Below are 23,120 nucleotides of genomic sequence, written 5' to 3'. Positions count from 1 at the left end.
CACTGGCTATTCCTTTACTTTGTCCTTAATGTTTCATAATGGTAATTTTAACCTACAATTTATTTTCATTCAACCTTAACAAGTACAACATTTTAAAGGCGGCAGCTGCCATGAACAGCCAATGGTTCTTCTCTTCCCCTAGAAATGGTACAGTGTAGAATCAGAGCATCAGGCTGAAAGGGACCTCAGAAGGTTGTTTAGCCCAGTGTCCCAATAGAGCAGGCTCAGCTCTGAATTCAGAAAAGCAGCTAGACAATGACAGGGGTTAATCCAGTCCAACCTGGACAGATTCTGCAAAGTTTTATCAAACAGCAAGGGAATGAATTATGCCAACTTCAATACATGTCTTCGGACAAAAGAATTAAACTCTATGCTTTGTCAGGTAAATCACTTCAGAGCCTCACAAATCAACAAAGAACTGCAGTAAATTTTCAGTAAACATTCCAGAGTAAAAAAGACATTTTTGAGTCCTATATTAACTTTTCAAATTCTGCTAGCATATATTTTTCACACAACACCAGTTTTCCAAAAAGAAAAAGAAAAAGAAAACAAAACAAAAGAACAACATTGTTTCCCAAAATGGCATCCTGTCAGAGGCTGTTTTTGAATATTGGGCATTCTGAGTCATTCGTGACTGTGGAAATTCCAGTAAGTCGAAGGAGTTATGTCAGCCCCGAATTTGACTCTGAATTTCTGACTGTATGTCCTAAACTGAACAAGCAAGCAAACTCCCCAAATGAGAAAGGAGGGAGAAAACAGCAAAAATGGACATAAGCTTCTTCCTTTTTTTTTCGGGTTTTTTTTTCTTTGAGGTCATTTCTCAGTAGTTCAAATTAGACCCAATTTCTCCATTCAGGCAGAAGTACACCTGAAATCTGTCTCTGGATACGAGGCTTACAAAGGTCAATCTGTGTCATATAAAAGTTAAACAAAGCTGAAGCTGTACATAATTAAAAAAAAAAAAAAAAGACACACTAGACAAAGAAATGTTTTAATCAAATCAAAATAACTAACAAAACATCTTAAGGCTTATCTGTTTTCCCATCAATCAAGCAGATAGATAACTGGTGACTAGATATAGCACTCTTAACTATAGACTACTGTGATTAGATACCCTTAACATTCTCTCCACAGAATCACAGAATCACAGAATGGCCAGGGTTGGAAGGGACCCCAAGGATCATGAATCTCCAACTCCCCTGCCACATGCAGGGCCACCAACCTCCACATTTAATACCAGACCAGGCTGCCCAGGGCCCCATCCAACCTGGCCTTGAACACTTCTAGGGATGGGGCATCCACAGCCTCTCTGGGCAGCCTGTTCCAGCACCTCATCACTGAAGACCCATGATACATGTTTCTGCTGGGATGAATCACAGAACCACAGGATGGCTTGGGTTAGAAGAAATCTTTAATGATCACCTTGTTCAGCTCCCCTGCCATGGGCTGGGACATCATTTACAAGATGAGGTGACACTGATCTGGCACTGCATTCTGAGTTGTCTGACTCAAAGTCAAAATGACGTTTACATCATACGGACAGACACAAATTGATATATCTAAATTTCATTCATCAACAATTCAATTTTCTGTCTAACAAAAGTGCAACAAGACTTTTTGACAGTAGCAAAGAGCAGTGTTACTTCTCTGGACTTCCCATTGATTCCAGGCTTTTGCAGGGTATTATGGAACACAAAATAGGTCTTCTGTACAGTGAAGGTCAGCAGACTCGTTTTCATTATATATACAATGAATTACACTGAACAGAGTAACTCACTTATATATATATTTTTATCGCTTTCTGATGGGAAAGAATAATGGGCAGAAATTGACATGCAACAGGATTTCTATAACGAAAGTACTGACTGCATATATATTTGTATGAGCAAATCACTTAACCTTTTTTGTTTTCTGTTTTACACAGACTATGTTTACTGGGGGGGAAACAAAACAAAAAGAAAAAAACAAAAAAACAGCCCCAGTCCCAGTCTTCAACGCAAATAAAATACAGATGTAAAGCTGACGACCAGTAAAAAGACGCAGACTGTGATCTTAATTACACCAATATCAATATCTATATCTATACCTCCTCTGAGCTCACATCACAGCAAATTTGATGGGAAGGGATTCTTCATACCCAAGATTATTGACAAATACATGTCTGCTGTTACTGCTATACTTGCTGCTATTCTTTCTGCTATGGAAATCTCAAGTCTCACTCAGCTACATCTTAGACATAATACTTAATACAACAATCTTTCTGCACATCAAATAATGAAATTCAACCCCAGCAGCCTTTGGTAAATGTTACAACTGCAACAAATACTTGCTTGTTCTCAAAAATATCAACATATATAAAGAAATTAAATCCCCCTTCTCCCTCTATCCCCAAAGCCTCTCTCTGTAATTTTGATTGCTGTCATGGACTTGAGGGCTGACCCTTGGAGGGCTGTTTTTTTATTAAGGGCAGTCATGTGTGACTGGATGGTTTTAACTAGAAAGAGCAGCCATCCATCCCTTCCTTGTGTGAGGCTGTGAGCACAAAAGAGCCTTGTGTTATTGCAGCTGAAATTTGTTTCTGCACAAAATGAGAATTCATTTTAGGGGTGAGCAATGATGGTAGTTGTCTTGGTCCTGGGGCAACAAGAAGGGGAGGCAGGGAGGAGGAATCTCAGCTGGTCTGGGCACCTGGAGGAGGGAGGCCTCCACCCAATGCCCATCCATCTTATCACCAGCTCTGACCAAACTCCTTGGTTGATGTCCTCCCTCCTACACCTGCATGGCAGACCCACAGAGCCTGACTGCACGCCACAGTCCTACCTTTCCCCTAAGCAAACAGTAAAGTACCAATTATGCAAATGCATAGGATGACTCACATGTTACTCACCTGTCCAAGAAGCTACAAGATGAGGGGGGTCACCATTTGAATATGAGAAGCTTCAATAAATGTTTAGATGTTATGCTCTGGGACATGTTTAGTGGGGAAATTTTGGTATGAGATGAACAGCTGGACTAGATCATCTTGGCGGTCTTCTCCAACCTTGGTGATTCTATGATTCATCCACACAGTGAAAGTGTGCCTTGTGTTGTACTGTGAAGTTTTTAGTATCCAGAAAAGCCTTTCATGAGGACCTGCAGATTGACAGTACCCACACAGCTCCCAGAACTGCACGAGCATCGTCTGTCAGGAGACAGGGCTGAGTCACACAGCTCACAGCAGGCTATGTCTATACTGCAAGCACAACTGGTGTGATGGGAATACAGTGCAAACATCACTGGGCTAGCTTTAAATTAGTCAGCTCGGGCACTGATAGTAGTCTAGCCATGGAGCTCAGGCCAGCCTAACCCCTCAGCTATTTACCCAGCTTTTGGGGCATGTTTTCCAATCCACCTGCTGCAGCTGGATTGCTCACAGCTCCCAAGCCAGCTTGTTTAAACCCAGTTTGGGTATGTCTGTGACTGCAGTGTAGGCATATCTAAGCTTCTAAATCATTTAAACTCCTCCTGTTCCAATTTCCACATTTCTGAAAACTTGGAATTACAACACTGGGGTATACTGTTACTGTGCTGCTGAGATCAAACGTTTGTTGTAAAAGAAGTATCAGCATACCGTTTTAAGTGTGATCTAGGGTTTTCCCAAGAAGTGTACCATGTTTAAGAAAAATAATGAATATTGCTGAATATGCAATGACCTCTCTCATTCATTCCAGAGCTAGTTTAAAGAGTACCAGATGTACAAGGTGAATATCCAACACCTCAGATACATACGCTGACTGCAGTGGACATTCTCCTTGTATAATGCCACTCACTGACTAGACAGTAATTTTGTAATATGGATCAACTCAGAATAAATGCCAGTGTAATACTTTTGTTGCTTGGGACCAGGAAACTGCTCCAAGTTCTTCCCATAACCTGTAGATGAATTAAGGATTGGAAAAATGCTCAAAATTCTTAGTTTCACATTTTAAAAATGATTTTATAGAAGCACAATAAAATGCTTTACCTTTAAAAGCCATAAATTTGTGTACAATTTAAGTCACATTCATCACAAAGGTAAGTTAGTGGATGCAAGGGTTCATTTCAACACGGCCAGATTTGATCCTCCAGTAAATATCAGGTCATCTTATACCTTTTAATCTAACGTTTTTAATAGTTTCTTTCTGACAAGGAGGCACACATTCCATTCCATTCAGTCCACGTACCTCCTCCTGTCTGACCACATCAGAAATCTGTATGTGCCATGTTCTCCCTGGCACTTCTGAGTGTGAATTGTACATTTCATAACAAGGGCTCATGCCATGTGGTACAAACCAAGGGAGAACAGCGCAGCATTCCTCTTTTCTGTCATCCCAAGGTCTTGCATGCCAGTGCTCTTCAGTCTGTTTTAAGAGAAGTCACTCAGCACATCAACATTTGAACTGCTGCTGGGACAACGGGCAGAGCAGAGATGGAGGAGGTGTGGTACTGGAAGACGTTAAGGGCTGCCATCAGCCAGTCCTTTGATCCAGAAACACTTCCAGACCTGGTTAAAACTGCTGGGTCTGTGAACCAGATGGTGGGGATTCTTCACATCCCAAGCTTCCCCCTCCCAGCTTCTCGATTCCCACTGAAAGCAATGAGATTATGTTCACTTCAGAATTTGGACAGCCTTTCCAATTTTTGGTTAAGTGTGAAAAGCAAGCAAAGGAAGACAACTGAGTGTGGACAAGTGTACAATCCTGCTTTGCACCACAAAAGCATCATTAACACCCTCTCTCTCCTTGCTTGCTAACATTAATTCCAAGTGACTTCACAGAACACAGTAAAATTACACTGGATTAAACGTGGTTCATCTGAGGCCACCACAAGGTAGTAGTTAACAGGAAACACCAGTGACTTTACCAGGAGCAGCATGCTCACCACTGCCAAATATTTTGTCCTGTATCACAGTTCGACATCAAAACCACTCTGCCCCGACTTAAAAGTTGTAGCTAGTAGTGACATCTCTGCTAGTTCTCTAAATAAAACAGTGCCAAATTTGGATTTGTGTTATATTGAGTGCATTTACTGCTACAGCTCATTTTCACAGCCCTAACAAAATGTTTTGAGTCTGCATGTCTGTTCTAACACAACAATTTTGTTTATTTTATAGGCTTACAATAAAAAAAATCACACTTTATGAGCTACATGATAATATTTCAACAATACTTTGTTGTGACATGATGCAGTGTAATTATCCAGGAGATACTACAATGTATTGTTATGTCAGTGAGTCATACCCTTCAGGGCTTCAGATCAGTGCCTTGGTTTGCTTTTTAATGCCGTTCAGAGTAGCAAGCGAAGTCAAGGGACACATTGAGACATCCTAGAAATAAAGATGTAGACTGAACACGTGCTCTTACAGCACTATTGACTCAGTTAGCAATAATCAAGGAAAGTAGAAATAACAACCCAAACGTGCACAGAGAGCCATGTTATGCTGGTGCCCTACTAAGGGCGTTAAGCACAAAGACGGGTCTCAAGGAGCACCTACCAAGCGTGGAGGTCGCCCCTTGCTTGATGCGTTAGGTGTCATTTATCAACGAAGAGAGGATGGGATTTTACATGGCACAACGCCTACATAACAATTTCATGCACAATACAGTGTGTTTGCGGCAGAACTTTCACCAGAGCGGAGGCAGCAAGCCGAGATTACTTTTCTAAAATAGTTTTCCAAGGGAAGTCCACAGGTGGCTACGGCGACAAGCGGCCGCCGTTTCCTATCGGTACGGGCAGAAGCGCGCCCCGAGCGGCAAGCGCCGTGCTGGGATGGGTCTCGCTTCCACAAGTCCATCCGCGTACCGGAGCCCGCAGGTCGCTTCCAGCTGCCAGGCGAACCGCAGCGGGGCCGAGCCGGGTGCTCTCCCGCGGGACACCGAACTCGGGGCCGGTGCCGCCCGCGGGGCTGAGGCGGCACGGCCGGGCGTGACGGGCAGACTGCAGCCGTACAAAACACCCCGGCACGGGCCTCAAGGAGCCGGGCCGGGCGAACCGCCAAGCCGGGCGGAGGCGGGCCCACACCTCTGCCCCCCGCCCGGCCGCCGGTCCTCGCCTCGGCCCGGCCCTCCCCTCCCGTCGCGCCGAGGCGCGGCGCGGGCAAGCTCCACACCGCCCCGCTGCCTGTCCCAGCCCCCGCCGGCGGAGGCAGCTCGGCGGCAGCGCCCCAGAGCGAGCACCTCCCTTCCTGCCCCCCGGGCGCTGGGTGTTGCTGTTGTTTTGCCGCCGCAGGTCGGCCGGGGTGGGCGCGGAGGGAGGGAACGGGGTGCGCTGCGAGCCGGGTGCCAGGCGCACGCCTCTGCCTGACAGCCGGGCGGGGAACAGCAGCTGGCCAGGCAGGTTTGTCAGCGGGCGGCGGCCTCGCTCCCCTCCCTCCGCTCCCCTCTCCTTCCCTCCCCGGGCTGCTGGGGATAATTAGTGTCTGCGCGGGGCCGTCTGCTCCCGGGAGGCAGGGCGGGCGGCGCGCAGTCAGTGCGTGCCCGGCTGTTTTGCTCGCTGACTCGCCTCGGCCGAGCCTCCACCCCGCGGGCGGGAGCCGCCCTCCCGCGCTCCCCTCCGTGACCCTCCCAGCGCTAACCCCGCCGGCCCAGGGAGCCTGGCAGGGCGAGAGGCGCCGCGTCATGTGACAGCGCGGCCCGGTGCCAGCAGCCCGGGGGGGAGGCGGGCGGAGGGCGGGAGGCAGGGCGGCGGCGGGCGGCTCCTCCTCGCACGCAGACCCGGAGCCACCGCGGAGGCGCCTCAGCCGCGGGACACGCCGGCACGGAGCCTCCGCAGCGCCCCCGGCCCCCGCCGCCCCGCGCCATCCCGGCCCTGCGGGAGCACCGCGTAAGTGCGAGGGCCGGGACGGGAGGGAGCTGCGGCGGCGGGATAGGCTGCGGGAGGGGAAAAGTTTGCCGGCTCCGCGGTGCCCGGGGCGGGAGCCGGGAGAACGGAGCCGGGCGGAGCGCGGGGCCGGATTCGCTTGCCCCCCGCGGCTCCGGCGGCGTCTCCCGCGTGGCGGCGTGGACGCGGCTCCGCGCACCTGCGCGGCCGCCGGGGGCGCCCGGGGACTCTCGACCCTTCCTCGGGGGTCCGGGCCGGCCCCTCGCGGCTCCCCCGGGGGTTCGGCCGCGGGAAGGGGGAACGGTGTCAGCGGATCCCAACGTGGCACGGCGTCGGGCGGCGCTGGGGTGAAAAGAACGGCGGGTTCTGCGTGTCCATCGGAGGGCGAGTGCTGCCCGGCGGCGGGGAACGCCGCTGCAGGAGCTCGCCGTTGGAAAGTGCTTAACCGGGGACGATACGGGCTCTCGGAAATAGGTTTTCCCGCATATCGTCACCGACCGTAGCACCACGTTACAGCGAGGTCGGTGAAGTTCAACCACGCAGCGTCCAGGGAAGCGCCGCGGTTAAATATGGAATTAGAAATAACGACCGTAGTTCGGCTCCCTTTTCTGGATGTCGCTTTGTAAAGCCGAAAAGGGAGCGGGATATTTGCTTTGGAGCGGAGTCAGCGGCGGCCCGGGGACGTCAGGCGCGGGTACTGAGGCGGGCGCCCGAGGGCTGCGTGGGGCGCGCAGCGGAGCCGGGCCGCCTCGTGCTCGTGCCGCTGCCCGGCAGACGCGGTCAGGTACCTGCATTGTCCTCTCGCTGCGTTCGCTTCCCGGCCCCTGAAAGAGCAGGAAGTGGAGCTGAGCTCTGAGGGCTGTATTGTTACTAGAAGCTCCGTTTGGGTGGTGGGAGGAGAGCTTTGAAGACTTTATTTAAGCTAATAATATCCGTGAATGCTCGTTACCTGCATCCAAGACAAAGGATTACACGGCTCCACGGTAATGACTTTTTCCACTGAGTGCTTTTAAGACGCGTGTTCTTGGTAATTGCATGAGGAACTTTGTGTGAGAGGAGCTCCATCTGGATCTGATAATCCTGCCTGACCCTGGAGAATTACTTCAGACCAACCTTCGTATTTTTAAGAACTTTTTGTCTAATATAAAAATACAAAAACCTGAGTGTGCTGACATGAGTGACCGCTTCTGTTTTTGTCCAAGCAAACAAATGCCTTTTTTTTTTTTTTTTTTTTTTCCTTCCCAGAATGCGCTGTGCAGACTGGGAGGGAGACTGGTGTCAAGGGCAGGGAGAAAAGGTACTAAATGTGTTGCTTCCTTCCACGAGGAACCGGACAGAACTTCCTCTAAGTAGCAGAGCCCTGAGGTGCTCTGGGGATGTGACCTGTGCAACCAGTGCCTGCATTGCCAACAGCAAAAGCCTTCAGACAAATAACCATGTAAATGTGAGCGAGATCAGACAAAGGTCCTGAGATGTTGGAGATAGGAGTTGCGCAATACAGGTGCTGCTTACAGTCCCAGATACTCAGCATGAAGAGGAGCTGGTAGGTCAGCATGGAGCCGACAGCTGCTGGAGCTGCTGCTGTGAACCACCATGTAGTTTGTTGTGAGACAGCCTCACCGTGGATAGCTTTAGATGTCTCACCCATAGGGTACAAGCAACCAAAGCATGTCAGGGAAGATGGTACTGAAACCACAGCTTCGAAGGAAAACACACCTTGAAGTTGCTATAATGGGCATCTGGACCAGATGCACCCTCGCTCTGCTTCCATCTTGAGGAATTCATTTGTTGAGCTTTGACAATAACAGTATTACCTCCACAGGTCACGAGGTGAGGTCTGTGTGAGACAGAGGGATGGGGAAGGCAAAATTCTGGAACAATTTGCTGAGCTGTGCCAAATGAAGGAGGCCAGGAGAAGCCCTTTAACAGTTGAAAGCAGTGCCTGCAGGGTGCCTATGGTTCTGTCTGTGAGGGTCCATGCTTTGGATGGGGAGCTGGCTGCTGGGAACAACGAAGCTGTGCTGCTGTTCAGCTACTGGTGATATCAGTCCAGCAATAAATCCATCAGCCCAGGGAAGGCTGCAGTTAATCATGGTGACCCATGGTGTCTGAAAATCTCCCACTCCTTCATGTTGTGCAGGGCGCCTGTTTGTCAATAGGGCAGGTCCCCTGCATAAGGACAGTGTTTTTCTTCACACCCAATGAACAAACACCTCCACCCACTGTTGTTGTTTTAAAAGACTCCAGCTGCTCATGAATATAGGGCCAGGGAGGGCCGCCTAAATGTTTCTGTGTGCTTTCTCCCCAGTGCAGCCAGCAGAGCTGTTTCCTGTTCTTTGTTTCAAGGCTGGGGTTTGCGTCACACATTCCAAGTGGCATATGTGGTGCTCTTTCCTGTTTCGGGCTGTTTTCTGGTGGATTGGTGGCCTCGTCCAGGCCCCTCGCCGCTGCCCCTCAACTCCCTATCCCCACCCAGTGAGTTATCATGTCCCTACACACACAGTTGCTTAAGATGCCTGCATTATGTCATCATGAGATTTCCAAGTTAACCTTTAACGTGCACCCGCGAATCCTAGTATGTTTATGGGGGTGACCTGAAGCGCCCGCTCCCTCTGCTGAGAGCCAGTTTTCTCCTCTGGCTTGTGATGCCAGCTGGGCTGGAATCGCTCCATTAAAGCCACGGAGTTAGGTTGGTGTGAGAAAAGAGCCCACATCTGCACAGTCATCTTTCAGAGGGAGCCTTGGCTGCTGCCCTCAGCCAACCTGGATGGCCCACTGCGAGCACTTTGCAGTTCTTGAAAACTTTGTAGTTCTTGAAAGAAATACACTCTCTTTATCCGTACTGGAAGATTTTCTGTCTCACAGATGTAATGCAGGAAATGAGAGTGCTGGCTTTTCTTTGGAATAAACAGGTATAGCTGTTCTACGTTCCATAGGTGCAAAAATGATTTTTCAGTCTTGTTTTTATTAGTTGACTTCTCCCCATGCCGATATAGAAAAACATCAAGAGGAAGTGCAGAAAGAGAATGTAAATGTTTCTCTTGCCTTGGGTCTGACTGCTGAGGAGCTGAAGGATCCAAGCCAAAGCTTATTGAAATCAGGAGAAAGGCTTGCATCAAAATCAGTGGGCTTTGAATCAGGCCCTGGATGAAAATGTAGGGCGGGCTGTTTATTTCTCTGTCTCTTACACGCTGGGATATGCATGTTTCCAGTACACACTGTAATATTCCAACTCTCCTATTTCATAAAAAAAATATATATATATCATTTTTTAAAGTAGCCTTTTAGTATCTGACATTGCTCTTTTGGATGCTAAGAAGTAATTGTGATCATTGTGTGTTTTAAATCTTAAGAAGTATTTGAAATACATGCTGTAAACTTCCTCTCTTGGGGCTTAATAATAGGGGGAAAAAAATTACAAAATTATATGCACATCCTTATTTTAGTTTTCTTTTTTTCTTTTTTTTTTTTTTTGTCTGTTCAGAACTCCAGATTACAAGAAGCATTTGTCCACACGGTTTTGGTAAGTTTTTTTATTGATTATTTTCATTTGTTACTGTCACTTATTTTTACTTAATTATTTTTACTTAATTTGCAGAGGATTTCAAACATTGACTCTATTTTCCCTTGACAAAGGAAAAAGATTGCAGTTTGATATTGGAAACTAGCATATAGTGAAAACAGTAAATGTTGTGGTTCACACCTTTTTGTTGCTAGAAGTTTTACAAAATCCAGGAAAAATTAAAATTATAGTAGTTTTGTGAACCAACTTCTTAATATTAATGAGTACTGCCAACAGGAGGTCTTCTAAAGTTCCTTTATACTGTCAGCAGTGGAGCTTTGTGTTTTCATTCCAAGGCTAGTTGCTTCCAATCCAGAATATGAAGTTTGGCAGGGCTGGCTTGAGGAGAGATTTAACCCTTCCCTATTAAGGATTCAGTTGATGCTGAGCCTTCCTTTGAGGGCCCTGTAACTATAGTGGATAGTTCCCAAGGGAAAAAAGTGCAAGTGTACATCAGCCAAATGGAAAGATAAAGCTCTGGTAGGCTTTTGATAGTACACTAAGTCAGAGTAAAATAATAATAACAAAAAAAAAGTGGGTGGCCTGCCTATCCTGCAGTCAGTATACTATCAACAAATGCGATCCGTGAAGGCATGTTCGAGAGTCCAAGCTTCTTTGATCACATTTGTACCCACCGCACTCTCCAGCTCTTCTCACTGTTGTTTTTATTTCACTCCTGGAGATACACAGAAGTTCATTGACATTTGCCCTATATTCAAACCCTCATTCAAATTAATCATTTAAATTATTTTTCATAAATGTACACCTTATTTAGGATTAAATTTTTTTTTCTTCTAAAAATCTCTCTCGTGTTTCATGAAATAGTAGTATCCTTCATGTTAGAGAACAGTATTTTCTATCGTTCTTCACCCTTATTATGAAAAGTTAGGATTTGTATTTGTCCTTTAAAATTATCCTTGAAATTAACCTTTTAAGAAAAACATAATAAAAAGGTTCAGTTTGGAAGAGAAAGGTTTTCATACCATTCCACATAGTTCACTTGTTTTCAGAAGTCTGATCCTTTATAGTCACTAGGCTATTTCTTGTTCTAAGCAGTAGCCTGAGACAGGAAACCAGACAGCAGTCCGCCCCGATAAGGGAGAATATTGTCTAATGGAGGTGCCTTGAGATCTTTCTCACTCCCTTGGATTCAGTAGATGTAGAACTGAAGGTTTATCAGGGTTCCATTTTTTCCTTGATAGAAATGAGGTAATTTTAGTGAGCACTGCAAGAACTTTTTTTGCCCATTTTTTTTTTACATTCAAGAAATCCATTTCCAGACACGTGGCTTCAAAGAGCCTGCAAGTGTTGCAAATTTAATTGAAATACTGATTACTCTGCTACACAGCTGATAAATGAACACGTCAAAGCAATTCTAGGTCAGAGTGATGTCAGCAAAGCTGGACTGCGTAAGCTGCTCAAAGTTGCAGATTTTTCAGTGTAGAACGCAGATGATTTTAACACCAATAAAAAGCCAAAATAGTCTGAAATGCTCTTCAGTGTTAAATGAACAAATAAAATTTGCTGTTACATAAAAGAAGAAAATCTAATTGTTAATTTTTAAAAACAAATTATTCTGATTAAAATAATTGAGGCATATAGTTTAAAGGCGTATTAATCTTAGAATGAAGTAGGTTGGAAGCACTAGAATGCTATGTATCAGTTCATGGCATTTTTGGAGAGGTTTATGTTTATTTTTAGATGGCACAACTTAATGAAATCTAAACAGAATATTACTGTTGATCCTAGTGTCTCTTTCATGCCTAACAAGTAAAACATTCAGTAGAAAATTTTTATCTAGGTACCTCTTTCTTCTCACACAGTATACTGGCTTTTCCAGCAGTTACCATTTCCCAGAGGAAATTCAGTGAATAAGCAAACCCAGGGAACTGCCCATCAGTAAAACATTTCCTTGGTGTGCTAGTTTCTCATGAATTCCCCCCAGCTGTTCCTCGAGGGCCAGCTGTGCTGCTCCCTTCCCCCTGCACGGTTACTGAGCCTTTGTGCCTTTCTGATTTGGGCTGGGTCTGACTGCTCTGCTCTGCTTTGCTGTGCAGTGCTGGGGAGGTTCTTGGCCTGCTGCTATTTTGAGGCCCAGCACAGTTGAGCGCTTGGTTACTTCCCATTAAAGTTAATGGAACTACAGGAATACTTTCTTTTTTGTTGACTCAGGTCTTGATGTGCAACTGGTGCTGTCAGTGCAAATAGAATTGTAGACTAACCTCAGCTGGAAGGGTCTCTGAGAGGTCATTGCGTCCAACTTGTGGCTCCACAAAGGGCCACCCAAAACTCAAACCAAATTTCTGAGTGCAAATCTTTTTACTAGGTCTGGACAACACTTTTTCTACCTTTTCCAGGTAATTTGCTCTCAGATGCTGTGTTTTTTCTCTGTCAAACTATCTTCCAGATTACAGTTGGAGGGGTTTTCACCCCACTTCAGGAAACCTCCCCTCCCTTTCATCATTTGAGGCCCTTCTGCTGTTGTCACTTCTCCTTAATAGCAGGGGAAGTTTAACTTGGGGCTCACAGAAGGCACAGAGTTAAGTCCTAAAGGGCCTGCACCAAAGAGCTGTGTGCACCAGGGATACCAGCTGTGCTGAAAAAGCTGCAGTGTCTTCAGGGAAGGCACTCATTTAGCAGTAATTCGGCAGATAATATTACATTATTCTGTAATTACACCTACAATAACAGTAGTACCTTGATGCTTCTAGACAAAGCCTTGCTGTACCTCAAGACAGCATTCCTTCTTCCCCAGGCAGAAGGATTGAGAAATCAAACTCCACGTGTAGTTCTTACACAGAGTGAAGAGAGGCAAAAGTTCTGGTCACCGCTCCACTGTCAGCAGCAGTAGTATCCATCAGGTCACTGACTGCTCTTCTAGGTATTTTGTGAGAGCAAATGCTCTGTACCACAGAGGATTTGTAGTGCAGTGTCACAACTGGCCTCACTCCACTGTTTCCTTTCACAGCAGATCTGCAGGAGCTGGTGGATCTTGGAGGCAGATGTGCAGCAGCAGTTTGTAGCTCTGGCAGCTGTTGTGCGGTGCAGATATGAAGGCTGGGTGCTCTTTTGAGCTACTTGGCTCTTCTTGTCCACAGTAAATATGAATCTTCACTAACTTTAAGTTCTCATTCACTCCTAATGATATCTCTGAAACGATAAACCTTAGCAATTGAGAAGTTAATATCAAAAAGTGCCCAGTCCAGACAGGGATGTGAACTGTCCTGATGATGAACTTCCTTTATGGAAGGAATACTTTGATGCATACTGGATCATAAAGGAAGAGTCTGTGATTTTTCTGGCTGGCTGTTAACTCTGGAAAGTACTGAGGGTCTTTGCCTGGGTTTTACCTTGCACCTGTCCTCATTTGCATACAAGACCCAATTGCTTCATTTGTCTTTCTGAGGTACAGGGTGTGAGCAAAATCTTATCAGAAGCCATGTCCTGTTTGGACAAGTAGGGCTGACTTGGCAGAGATCCACAGGGTGGAGTGAATGGGAGGAGGCAAGAAAGTAAAACTGGGTGGCTTGTTAGCAGAAAAAGAGAAGGAGAGCAAAAAAAGAGAGGGTGGAATGTTTGCCTACCAGATTGCAGTTAATTATTTAGTTTCAGATTACATGCATTTTAAATTCTTTCAGCCCATGTGAAAATACCCTATTAACGTAAAATAATTTATCTAATATGTGAATGTCAAGAACCCTTATTTTTTAATGCATTTAGTATGAACCTATTGGTGTTTCCTTATTCTTTTTTTTTTTTTTTTTTTCAGGGATGGAAACAAGGGATAGGTAGTACTTTGAATTTCCAGAAGTTGGCTTTATTAACTAAACATTTTGTGGGCTTTCAAACAAATAGGTTATGAAAACAGTGTATAAAGTAGAACCCAACTGTTTTTCCTCTGCAACAGAAACAGTCAAGACTGTTTTCTTTCTCTAATGCTCCCTTCTCAACTGTTTAGGGGTAGAGACTGGAAGGTTTTGATTTAATAGGTATGATTTTACAAATAGACTAAGAAAAACTATTGATGCTTGGTACTTGAGGGAACATGCTGTATCTGTGTGTGTATGAGTGTATACATTACATGCACATGCTTCCTTGTGAATGTAGTCCAAGCAATTGATTTTGAGCATTATTTTTAAATGCAGAGATAATTGGTTCATGAGTTATTTGCAGTCTTGGGCAAGTGTCACTGTGAGCTACGTTGTAAATGAGAGACTCAAAGCTGATTTATATTAACTTTTCAGCTGCTGTATCAATTACTACAAAATAAGCGTCAGACTTACTAATCTCGACTAAGAAGACCAAGAGTTACATGTTCATGGATTTTTCCTTTCTTGAAAATTGGTTTCTGCTTACTAACAAATGGGAAGGAAAACCAACTTCTTATAAGGGTAAAATGTGATAAAGGAGTATTCAATTTCTGGACTGTGATGCAGCAATAGAAATAATCTTTTCCTCTACCCTTCTTAGATGACTACATCAGAGAAAGATTGAGAATTACTTTCCACTTTCACTGAGTGCAGTGCACTTTCTGTTGCCAGCATCACTGTAATTCTTGCACAGTAATTTAGAGCCCTCTCAAGAAACACTCAGATAGTAGCATGAAGTGAAGTAAATGTCTTCGTGCACTGTCTTGAAGTAAAAGGAGAAAAGGATTAACTCTCTAAGTTGAAGAAAATCCAGTATTAAAAAAGAATAGCCTGGGAGCATCAGAGCATGACTGCTTACTTAGAACCAACTAACCTTTTTGTTCTTACTTTTCTTTCATGTACTTACTCGTTCTCTTTTGTTCATTTATTTTTTGCTTCCTCCCTCTCTTCCTGAAGTACAAATTGTTTTGTCACTGTTTAAACAGAAAACTGAAAGTTTTGCTGTAAACTTTCCTTATCTCTATAAGTATCACTTCTTAATGTCTTCACGATGCTTATGTATGTGTGTGTAGGTGTGAGTGCTGCATGGGTATGCATGAGTTCTATCTGTGAAATATTAAGTACCTGGAAAGGGTAACCATTCAATGGAAACCAGGACAGTAGACAACCTCGCAAGCAAGATTAAAGAGTTTACAAAGTTATCACAACTTTTAGCAAATAGAGCCATTTTACACAACTACAGTCTAGGTTTAAACTGGAAGTTGCATTGAGCTGCTGTTTTGAGCTGTAGTTTGGTTCTGTTGGACCTTTGTCCCTTGTAAGAAAATTTGTGAAGATGCTTTTATTTACATTTGACCCTGATTTGTTTATATTATTAAAAAAGTACACTGTTGTAATATTTTTCTAAATGCCTTCAACTTTTACTCATACACTGGATAATTAATTATAGACTTGCAACAGTTCATGCCATCTTTCTCTGGAAGCAGTTACCAATTTCTTACCTATAAACACAAGTAATGGTTAATTGCAAGATCAGTCATTAGTGTAGACTTGTTAGAATGGCTTTAATTTGAAGCAGGAACACCTTAGCATTTTATTTAAATTTCTGGGAAAATTTTCCAGCCCAAACTCCCAATCTGTTGTCTGGCCTTTAACCTACTTCCTTGGGGTGAAATTGGATGAGGCTGTCTGGCTGTATTCGTTTATTTCCAGTGCCATCTACTGGTCGAAAGTAAATTTGTGTAAGATTTTTATCCTCAACATCTTAGAGAGAATCAGAGCACTTCCTTGCAGGGCAGTGCAGAACTTGCTGCTATAATGTCAGTTGTGGAACTAGTATGTAAAAGCTTGCCAACATCTGAATGTCTCTGAGAACAACATAGCTTTGCTTCTCTTGGTTTTACTCTGTATCCTTTGTGGTCCATTCCAGAAGAGGTGTCTCCTCCTTTCCTGCATGGTGTCTTTCCAAGCTGACCATGAAAGATGTGTAACCTGGTAGTTACATGGTGATATGCTGTGTGCTAAATGCTTCTTTTTCAGGCAGTTTGAGATAAAGTAGAATTGGAAAAGTAATGTTGAACACACTGTAGGAAAAAAAACAACAACCAAAACTGCAGAGAGTGCAACCAACGATTGTTGAATTGTCGGTGAATTTATTATTGTAGGAAAATAACTTAGATATTAAGTATAATGTTAAGTCATTGCAGCATTTGGAATGTATGTCTCCAAATTAGTTCTGATGTTTTGTCTTCTTTTTTTTGCATTGATTCAGTGTCACTGCACATGAAGATTTTGGCTTTTCTGTCAGGACTCTTAGGAAAGAGATCCGCTTCAGAATCAGTTCACTATGTTACTAACTGTACAAGATTAATCTGAAGCTATAATGATGATGAGAAATCCATTGTATAAACTGTGATGCATTTATACATTGACAAATAATGAAAGATGAGAATGAAACTTGATATGCTGACATGAACAAGAAAATTTCACATTAACTTTCATTAATGTGAGCAGATGTCCCTTTTTTTTAATGGCAGTTGGGAAAGAATAAACCTAACAGAAATATTTTTAATGAAGCTTTGTCAGATATTTAAGAAGTTACGCTAGAGATTAATAAATGCAGATGTTTATCTGGCAAAGCATTAAGTTGTCTCCAATTCAGAAAGCTGAAGTGAGTCTTTCCTGCAGCTTTCTAACACATTGTCTTTCCTTTGTAGGACAGGACATCACAGGCATCAGAAGAGGTGAATAAAGAAGATGCTAATGTTTGATCCAGTCCCTATCAAGCAAGAAGCCATGGACCCCATTTCAGTGGTAAGACTTTTAAGATATTCTAGCCATTACAATGATTCTATAGTTTTTCCATCTGTACAATTAAACCAGGATTTTTCTAGGCTTTGTACTACCCTACAAAAAGCTGTAAAACTGTATTTTGGTTTTAGGTCAACTGGGTTCACATTTCTGCTATGCTTCATGAATCTATTGCCCCTAAATGACCTCTGCCTTTACTTCTGCTGATGTTCCCATCCACAGAGCAAAGGAGAGAACATCCAAGAACTCCTCACCCACACAGCGCTAATGTAATCACTTCAGGTCATGCTGTTGATGGAAGTGGATGGAAATTAAGCTGCCAGACTTCAGAGTGAATTGGAAAGAACCTGTGGTGTCAGTGTTACACCTTTGAACTAAATGAGCAGCTTCTCACCATCCCCTTCTCTGTTTCTCTTCTGGTCTTGACCACACATGCCAGGGAGTAACTCAGTTCTTTAACCAACAGAAAAATCCTTACCAAAAAAAAAAAAGCTTTTTTCCTGGATAAACTGGATTAATTCTCTCTCTTACCATGTGATCAGATGAGAAACAGAGCAGTGGAGGAGAAATTGGGGAAAATAAAGGGAGGCCTGGCTTTTTTGTTGTAATTTTCCATTGGCTTGCTGTATTGCACCAGCTCAGCATAAACAAAAAAAGAGCAGGAGGAAAGCATAGCTGAGAAGGGACACAGGGAACTGTGGTGATTGAATGGTTAGAATTGCTAACCCACCAAAGATATCCTTCTTTTGGTGAAATCAGGTTCACTCTATGGCTGCTCAGTGCTAGAGTGAGGACAGAGAGGAGGGAATAGGACCCATCCTTTCATCAGCAGCTTGCAATAAGATCAGATTAAGTGTGATATGAAGCCGCACCTTAGAAAGGCTGATCGATTAACAGTGAGAAGTCAGTGTACATAAATTAGCGTGCGTTAAATTCATGCTCTAAGTGGCATCTCTCAGTATATGGTTTGCTTACTTTTTATGTAAAATGTAGAATAATTGCCACCACATTGAGTGCATCTGGGAGGACTCTGATTTCTTCGGCGCTGCTAATGACACTTTCTGAGAGTTAAATTTATATGCATTTTAAATTTCAAGTTTGACCTTCATGGGATTTATTTACTTCTAAGCAATGATAGACAAATAGTTGGCCTATTGGGTGTAAATGTATTGACAAATTCCAAATATTTGGGTCAAAGAAGAGCCTTAGTATTGACCAGTTGATCTGTGACTTGGATCACACAGTTATTGCATGTCCTTGCTCAGATCAGCGATGATTCTCTGTTATTATCTAAGGATGTTCTGTGGCATTTGTCAGAGGCAGAAAGTGGGCCACTTCTGCAATAAAAGTGTTAATAAATAAGTGACAGTATCCTTAGAGATACCTTGCGCTGTTCTTTTGTACACATCTGCCTTCATTTCACAGCAGAGGTTCTGCAGTGGCGAATGTTTTACCAAATATGTATACCTTCCTCTTAGTTACTGCATAATGCTAGAATGCATAATGCAAAATGAAAGTAGGAAAACAAGGATCGTGAAACTTACCTGAAACAAAAGGAAGTTGTTTGAGTGTGGGTTCCCTCATGCAGATCACTCAGTTCTTCCTCAGTCTGAGGGGTGTTTGTTTCAACTTCTGTAGGCTCACAGGCTGCTGAGCCACAAACCCTTGAGGCCCTTCTGGCTTCCCTGGTGCTGTTTGGTTGCGCAGCTTCCTCTGAACCTTGCAGCCCAGCACAAACTGCTCTGGAAGCACCTTTAAAAGTGAGGCGGGGGGGAGCATAGGACAGGCATTCCCAAGAATGTGAGTGTTGTTGAACTTCATTTGAGGTGGTAGAAGGGAAGACAAACTGTTACAGCAGTGGTGGTTTTGTTTCTGGAACACAGGGTTTAGTGTGGGTTGATATAACCTGTAGATTTAAAATCAGGATATATTTTTATTCTGTCTGTCATTCTGATAGTATCGTTAGAGGTCAAACTCAATGAAACCTTTTGTGAATTATTGGGTATTTTACCCGAACATACACTGTCTGTGGCTATAAAAGCTGCCTTTAAAGAATCCCATTAGTTGGGGTGGGAGAGGGAAACAAATTATAGCTTTGGCACCACTGTATTTCAGGGCGTGTGGCTGAAAGGATTAACTATGCTTCTCAAATGGCTGAAGCTTGCACCCACACTATTTCATCACTCTACCAACAGCCTGTACTGCTTATTGAATTGAATTACCAAGCAGATTTTATGATAGTTCTTAAAGAAATAGTGACAGTTATCCGAATCGTACCTAAATGTTTTCTGTGAGGACTTTTTAAACATTTGGATAAGTACCAGTAATTGTTTAGAGAAAGGAGTCACTTTTTGTGTATAAACATCTTTGAACTGAAAAACAGGATTTTTCTTCCTCTTCATCAGTCGAAAAAACCACATTTCATTCCTTTTTAAGGCAAAGTGCTATGTGCAGCATGAGGGACTGAGGTCTTATGGTAATGCGTGTTACTTAGCTAGTCCACTAGTGTGCTTTTTCATGTATTAGCTACTATTTGGATTAGACCCTGTTTTTCCTCTTCTATGGTACCAATCTGACAACTTGTGTAAGGGTGTAAGCAGGTTCTTCATCTGTTCCTGGTTTTGAAAGAGCCTAGCAAGATTACAGTTAAATTCATAAGGTTATGTAGTTTGTAAAACATAGGATTTGTTATCCTATACAATGTTTCAATAGTATAGGCAGTTTAATAAGAGTTTAGCAAACTCTGTTAGGCTAGTGCTTCATAATATCTCTTTATGGAAGCAGCGGTCTTCTGGGGAGTGATGAGTGCTTTTGTTGTGTTCAGCTGATCTTTTTTTTTCTGAATAGATTGTCAAGAGGAACTTCTCTTTTTGGAACTGCTAACTTGATTGTATGAACATAAGGATATTTTTGAACAACAATTCAAGAATATTAGGAATTGCTGTAACTTATGTTGCAGTTTGTTTGTGAGTTGAGTTGAACAAACGGCAACAATAGGGAAATGAACTGCTTAGTGAGGTCCAGGAGGGAAAGTGATCATAGCAAACATCAAAAAGACCCATATAGAGACTGTGAAGGAATACACCTTGAATTACTACTCTTAATAGTAGCTTAATAGTGAGCTGCTGTAGTAATATACAATTCTTTGCAGAGACTTTCAATAACAGCAGAATTTATTGAGAAGTGAGAATTTGTTGGGTATTCTTAATCCAAGTCATGCTGAAGGACATATGCTCTTAATTACAGTAGAAATCCAAGGAAAATGTGTTAAATATATCAGCTTAAATATTTTGTGCAGACTGAGCAATAATACCTAGTTTTACATTGTTCCACAAGAATAATTCACGTGGGTACTAAGTGTTTCATATTTTCAATATAACATACTTTGTGCTGTTGCAGATTTGGTCAGGATCTGATCAGGAAGGTGAGCTCAGTGGTGGTGAGTGATGAACACAACACACCAGGCAGTGCTCATGGGTGGAGAGAAACAGAAGTCTCTTTCCCTTCTCTCCCCCTTCCTGCCTTTCAGAAATGCTTTAGGACATTCCTACAAAGTCTGATTAAGACAGGGTTAACTGTTCTCCTTGCTGTGTAATTGTCACTTGATCTGCTGACTTCAGCAGTGCTGTCTGTGCAGCTTTAGCCAGGCAGGTTCTGCTCTGGGCTGTGGTTAAACAGAGTCATTCATTACAGCTTTTACATTCATCCAGAACAAGCTGTGGTCCCTGGGGGAAGTTCTAGGATTGGTGAGAAAAGACTGCTCTTGCTGTGCATTAAATACACTCCTGGTTACTGCAGTCGGTGACATTTAGAAAACAACGCAGTTGTCGTCAGGCTTTTCTTGTTTGCTGTTGTCAAAGCTCCCAGTTTACAGAGGGAAACTGAAATCTTTCTTAATCTCCCATCCCATATCCCCAGAGGGCTTTACTTCCCTGGCTAAGAAAGTGACCAACCAAATCTGAACAAATCTAAAGGCAATTGCTGAGTCCCAAGGAGATGGAAACTGGAGCTTTGCTTTGCTAGAAGATGCAGGAAGCTTAACTTTAAGGCCAGCAAGAAGATGGATCTGAGTGTGACCTACCGCAAACTAACAGTATTTCAAGTATGCTTCATAGTAGAAAGTGCAAAAGTGCATTCCAAGTAGGCTGTGATTGACAACAGAAGTACCACTTTTGGTTGTTCAAGTGCTCTTTTTGTCTTCTTCACCTTCTCTGTAGTCAGCACCGTTTTTGTACGCAGCACATACACGTACTGTAAATAATTATGTGAACAAATCAATTCAGTAAATTCTTATTTGTTTTTTTTTGTTCTTGGATGTACAAGAGACATCTTTCTGCTTCTTTAGTTTATGACAATCTTTACAACAGCAGTAATAATATTGTAATAACAATAATATTTTTTATAATAATAACAAAAATAATTTGTTGCACCACATTTTTCTATCACAACTTTATCTACTCTTCGGGTAGAAGCATGATATGATGGTTAAAACCTCTGCAGAAGAAAAGTTTAGAAAAATGATTCAGCTTCCCCAAACTGCCACAAGAAATAGCTGATGTCAAATCTGTGCCAGATTAATGACAACAATGGAAACTTCCTATGGAAAATAATGCAAGGCATGCAGGATAATGCCAAGTCCCTAAAATTGTCCCTTTGAAAATATAGTTATCTTCTCCCCAATTCTTCGAAAGTATTTCTTGCTCGTGTAAATGTATTTTACTTAACCTTTCCAGTTTACAGGTCTCTGCACAATACTTTAACGGTTTGTTAGCTTTTCAACAGACGTTTACTGTTAAAGAACTGAAAGAGGTTGACTGGTTAACCAGTAAGGTTACAGCTTGGAAATGCTTTGTTCTTTAATCCGTTCAGTGACCAGAAACATTCCTGAAGATTTAGATGACACACTCTTGTGTCTTTTTCCTTTCTAGTATTCTTGCAACTTTGTAAGCTGTAGGGTTCAGAGGAGTGCACTTGTGCAAGATCTGTGAGGCTCTATTGTGAATGAATTCATGCGTGCTGTGGTACACAGAGCTCTGTAAGTCACAGGAGTTTGTTATTTTCAGGCAGCTGTTACGGAAATATAAGAGCACTTCAGTGGAATGGAAGTGCACATTCACCTGAATGTGGACATGCTTTCTAAAACAAAGTGAATTTTCCTATGTGATCATCTTTGACAAACTTGCAGAACTGTAAATACACTGATGTACCGTGGTTCAAAACTTACACAGCTCACTGAAGCAGAGTAGACTCTGAACTGTGGACCAACAGCCGTAATTTTAACAGAAGTATTTGCGGTCATTTATCCGTTTAGAGTGGTATTTTTTGCCTGTGCTCATAACTTGATCAGTAGTTGGTTGACACTAAATATTATCAAGTTTTAATCCCTGTCAGTATTCTGTGGTCTTCATCTTTTAGAATTCAAATAAATTCAGTGTTGCTTGACACAGTAGTGGTGGCATACCCTCAGAGCTTGTTTTACCCAGCATTGTGTGCAGTAATGGCATTTTTATAGAATTCTGCAGAGCCAATTACCATGAAAGATGAACACATACATGAATTGAATTTGTAAGTCATAAAAAGATGAATTAAATTAAGTTTCAACATTTTGATGTAGTATGTACTGTTTGAAGATCAATTTATTTGTGCTGTTTTATTTGAAAATAGTGTTAGTTACAGGTATTTTGTGGAATCAGTTTTGTTGATTCTCATCACAATACATGAATATAGCAGGAAAAAATAATGTTTTCTGAACTCACTGTTTCAAAAAACAACTGGAAAGAAAAAAACACATTGGTGTCATTTTGCAGTAATACCTGTGGTTAACATTGACAGTTACAATCAGATAAATGTCCTTTACAAGGGAAACAGAGGCAAACTGAGAGACGTACTGCTAGAAGTTTTCTCTCTAAGAAGAAATGTTTTGAAAAGTTACCTAAATGTTTGTGTAGATACATGGTGATTTTATGCCATCTGTTATATTCACATTATTTAGTAAACAACCACAGTTTTAAACACTTTTAAAATGTAAAGTTGATCTGGAT

The 23,120-nt window shown here is 42.8% G+C and overlaps 1 protein-coding gene across 1 annotated transcript in view; it reads left to right on the top strand.

The window, feature by feature from the left end:
* Nucleotides 1-6,091: 6,091 nt before the first annotated feature.
* Nucleotides 6,092-23,120, top strand: part of KLF3 (KLF transcription factor 3) — a 29,816-nt gene continuing 12,787 nt past the window's right edge. Inside the window, exons 1-3 of the mRNA XM_048942188.1 lie at nucleotides 6,092-6,840; nucleotides 10,322-10,360; nucleotides 16,986-17,082. Coding sequence (XP_048798145.1) covers nucleotides 17,026-17,082 — 57 coding nt within the window. The 5' untranslated portion in view covers nucleotides 6,092-6,840; nucleotides 10,322-10,360; nucleotides 16,986-17,025. The remainder of the gene's footprint in view (nucleotides 6,841-10,321; nucleotides 10,361-16,985; nucleotides 17,083-23,120) is intronic.

The sequence above is a fragment of the Lagopus muta genome, chromosome 4, assembly GCF_023343835.1.
Source record: "Lagopus muta isolate bLagMut1 chromosome 4, bLagMut1 primary, whole genome shotgun sequence".
Taxonomy (NCBI): domain Eukaryota; kingdom Metazoa; phylum Chordata; class Aves; order Galliformes; family Phasianidae; genus Lagopus; species Lagopus muta.
Note: the sequence above shows the minus strand (reverse complement) of the source record. Positions and strands in the feature narration are given on the sequence as shown.